At 41.1% G+C, this 4,218-nt stretch overlaps 1 protein-coding gene across 1 annotated transcript; it reads right to left on the bottom strand.

The window, feature by feature from the left end:
• Nucleotides 1-2,735: 2,735 nt before the first annotated feature.
• LOC136255207 (uncharacterized) lies at nucleotides 2,736-3,566 on the bottom strand. Its single transcript, XM_066047930.1, has one exon. It carries the CDS (start codon nucleotides 3,564-3,566, stop codon nucleotides 2,736-2,738), a length of 831 nt encoding a protein of 276 aa, XP_065904002.1.
• Nucleotides 3,567-4,218: the final 652 nt, after the last annotated feature.

Raw genomic sequence — 4,218 nt, forward strand, 5'->3', positions numbered from 1 at the left:
TATATTAATGCAATTCTTTGATGGAAGTACCAGTCAATTATATGTGACCGTCTCAGCAAAAACCCGACTTGTTCGCACATTAAAGAAAAATTTTTTATTCACTCAGCAATATCAGCAGTGACCAAGGAATAGACCACCAAAGTTTCAGCCTTCTGTGGTGTGTAGTTTTGGAATTATAGTGATAGACAGTAGGAAGAGCAAGGTAATCGATTTGTACAGCAACTATATTGGATTAGTCTACAACATTGCAATGTGGCTTAAAACGTTCACCATGAATCAGCACATCAGCCAAGGTATAGTATTAGCCCTGTAGATACTTGAGCATATGGATATGAAGGCGGTTTGGTAGAAGAAACGATGACAATCTTGTTTACATTTACTGAATCATAAACAAACGCATGTGACACGCATACCGTTGGCGCTGGAGAAACGAAACAAAGATTTTTGAACTCTCCGGCAAATAAGATGGTATATAGTTTTAATCGATTTAAGTCTTCCTTCTTTGAGTACTGGCCCGATAAAAACTTGCGTAAATTTTTTTCAGCATGCGTAATTTTACGAATTATTTTTAAATGTCAATTTTCTCAATACGCATGCTTGTGCGAACAAGTCGGGTTTTTGCTGAGACGGTCACATATCCCAAAAAGTGCTGGTTATGTATTTCTTATAGAAAAATATTTTTGCTATATCACCTCAGTATGGATATCATGATATTTAGTAATATCGTGATGTTTCAGGTGGTGATATATCATTGGTAGGAAATTGTGATATCACCCAGCTCTAATCCCCATCATAGATAGAGTATTGGTTCGGCTTGTCTAGCTATTTTCAACCCATCATCATGCATGCAGACATTGTATGCATCTAATTACAATCTCCACTTCCCCCTCCTGGGAATCACAAGGGATAATTAGTAGGCAATTTTATAACAATAATAGTGACTTCCTTGACTTAAACATGCAGCCATGGGTATTGTTGTATTAATTGCAAACTTCACTCAGGTAGAAGAGACGTGTATTGAAACTTACACTGTGTTCACACGAGCACGCTTACTTGGTTTGGTTCGACTCGGCTCGGAACGGTCCCAAAATGCGTCAGGTTCACACGACTTACTATAGTTCGGTTCGGTTTGGAAATTATAAGCGCGTATTATAAAACATTTGCAAAAATCATTGTGCGTCACGTTACAATGGACCCTTTCCTGTGTTGCTATATCCTTGTGAGGCTCAGAATATTGTCTGCAAGACGACAGGCAATGAAAACAAGGCGTCGTCGTCTTCAAGAAGCGTGAAGACGAATCGATGCTCTTCGCAAGCGAGCGAAGAAACGCAGTGCTCTAATAGCACTCGCTATCACCCTGCAGTCTTCACCACCAGTGGAACGACGGTACTGGGTTGTTCCTACAAGGTACTACAGTAATGCAATGTCACCAACTTGAAACTTGATTTTTGATGATATGTGTGTAGAAGTAATAATTATTTTCTGTATGTGTGCCCAGTGTGTAATTTTGTTTCAAAGAGATTGTACACCAACACTGTTCACAATATATAATTATATAAATTTACATACATAATATGGCTAGGTCTGACACATGGTGGAATAATGTGGTAATGAGATCTTTTACTCACCAAGACTGGCTACAAAATTTCAGAATGTGTAAAGAAACATTTCTTTATATTTGTGACCGCTTATCAACAGAGTTGGAGAGAAGTGACACAGTTATGCGGAGATCACTGACAGTACAAAGGAGAGTGGCGGTCTGCCTGTGGTGTCTGGCTACTCCAATAGAATATCGTACCATAGCTCATTTGTTTGGCATTGGTCGATCAACTGTTTGTGAAATTGTACACGAAACATGCAGAGCTATTGTGAAGGTGCTTATGAAGGAGTACATAAAGTTCCCATCTGGTGATGACTTGGATCGTGTGGTGGATGATTTTAAAACTAAATGGGGAGTACTCCAATGCTTTGGCACTGTTGATGGGTGCCACATCCCAATTTGTGCTCCAAGTGAACAACACACTGACTATTATAACCGGAAAGGCTGGTATTCAATGATTGTTCAGGGACTTGTTGATGCTAACTATTGCTTTCGGGATATCTGCATAGGCTGGCCTGGAAGCGTCCATGATGCTAGAGTTTTTGCACATTCTAATTTATACCAAAAAATTACACATGGAAACTTAATTCCAAATAAATCAGTACTTATTTCTGGATTGAATGTTCCACTGTACATGATAGGGGATTCTGCATATCCTATGAAGTCATGGCTCATGAAACCATTTGCACACAATTCTGACTTGACTGCACACCAGCGGAACTATAATTACAGGATATGCAGAGCCAGAATAGTGGTCGAAAATGCATTTGGACGCCTCAAAGCATGATGGCGCCGTGTACTAAAGAGGAATGACATGAACATGGATAATATTCCCCACGTAATTACTGCGACATGTGTACTCCACAATATATGTGAGGTTCACCATGAGCACTTCAATGATGCTTGGCTCCACGTTAGCGAAGGTGAGTATGACCAACCTCCAACTGCGACAACCAGAGACACCTCAGCTGGGTCACCACATATCATAAGAAATGCGCTAGTTAGTTATTTCCAAAGTAACTAGCGTTGCACATACACATATATATTTGTTGTCAACACTCACCAACATGTGCATGTACAAACATTATGAATCATGATACCTAACAAAGTCATCACTACTGTTTGGTATGTTCACCTACAAGCCATCTTGAGTGGCGTCTGGATCATAGCCATCATACCCATAAGTAGAATGCATGGGGTATGATGGAGCAACAGGTGGCAACATACCACGACTGTTGCGAGTCAACATGTTCATCATTTGGAGCTGAAACTCTCTCTCCTCCCTTCTCAATTGCGCATCCATCTCTATCTGTTTCTCTTCCAGCCTGGCTCTCTTCATCTCAAGCTCCATAAACATCTTATCACTCTTTTCTTGCATTCCAATAAATTTATCCATCATTTCTCCTGCCTTATCTACCTTTCCCTTCTTTCGTTTTCTGCTTGTTGCTTTCTCAATCGCCGTTCCATCACTCCCTTTTGTTTGCTCCTGAGAAGTGGTTGCTACATCACCACTAGCATCAGTGACATCGGTGCTGGTTGGACTGGGAACAGTGTTGTCGGAACTATCCAGATTAGTAGGAGTGGCTCCCATTTCTGGTTGCGTCTGCTCGTCATCTTGAGTATCCTGCACTTGGGAATCCTCTAGAGTGTCAACCACTACAGCAGGCTGTGTAGATGGCTTGTGCCCTAGCACAGTGTCCATGGCATCGAAGTAATCCCATTCAGGATACCTTCCCTCCCCTGTCTGCTTTCTCTTGTCACTGATTTTCCTGTGTTCTGCCTTAAGTTTCTTTAATTTCTCCCGGGACTGTTCATAAGTGCGATTGTAGCCAGCTGCAGATAGCTCATGCGATATTTTGGTGTAAACTTGACGGTTTCTTTTGCATCCTTCTAACTGGGCCTGTATGTTTTCTTCGCTCCATATGCTAATCAGCTTGAAGGTCTCCTCTTTGCTCCAGTATGCCATCAGGAGTGGTAGTCGCTAAATCAAAGTGCGTTAACAAAGAAGAACACTCGCGCACGTGTGAAACAGCTGGTGTCTTGAACCCTCTTTGTGGCACGGTTCGCTGTTCATACAGCACTGAACGAACCAAACCGAACCGTGCGAAAGCGAGTAGCCTGGTTTGTGTAGCCAGGCTAGTTTGGTTTGGAACGGTTTGGTATTTCCCCTGTTCACACGCCAATTTTTAACGAACCGATCCAAGCCAAACCAAGCCGAACCAGGTAAGCGTGCTCGTGTGAACGAGGTATTACATTTCACGCAAGTGAGGCAACAATAATTGATCCTGTGTTATCGTGAACCAAGATAGTGGGTTCATAATAGAGATTGGATCTCCTGTGTTATTTTTTGCAGAAATCCTAATAGAATGCATGCCTAAAAACTACCTTAAAAAGCATCCTCCAACTCAAAACAACCCTCTGGTGGTTATTTGCAATGAGTATATGCACATCCCAGTTGAATTCATATCAAAAAAGGCTATCAGAAATGGGAAAATTTTACAAAGCATTAAATTTTGACCTCAGTTCTTAAAACAGCCTTATACATTAAAACAGCCTAAAAACTACTTCATGTCCTTTTTGCAGTTTTAGCTTGGTCTTATCGATCAGTTAAAAAATAT

The sequence above is a fragment of the Dysidea avara genome, chromosome 5 (assembly GCF_963678975.1).
Source record: "Dysidea avara chromosome 5, odDysAvar1.4, whole genome shotgun sequence".
Lineage (NCBI taxonomy): Eukaryota > Metazoa > Porifera > Demospongiae > Dictyoceratida > Dysideidae > Dysidea > Dysidea avara.

What these genes read in the sequence shown, in the direction of transcription:
- LOC136255207 (XM_066047930.1), bottom strand. Translation starts at nt 3,566, where the DNA reads ATGGCATACTGGAGCAAAGAGGAGACCTTCAAGCTGATTAGCATATGG.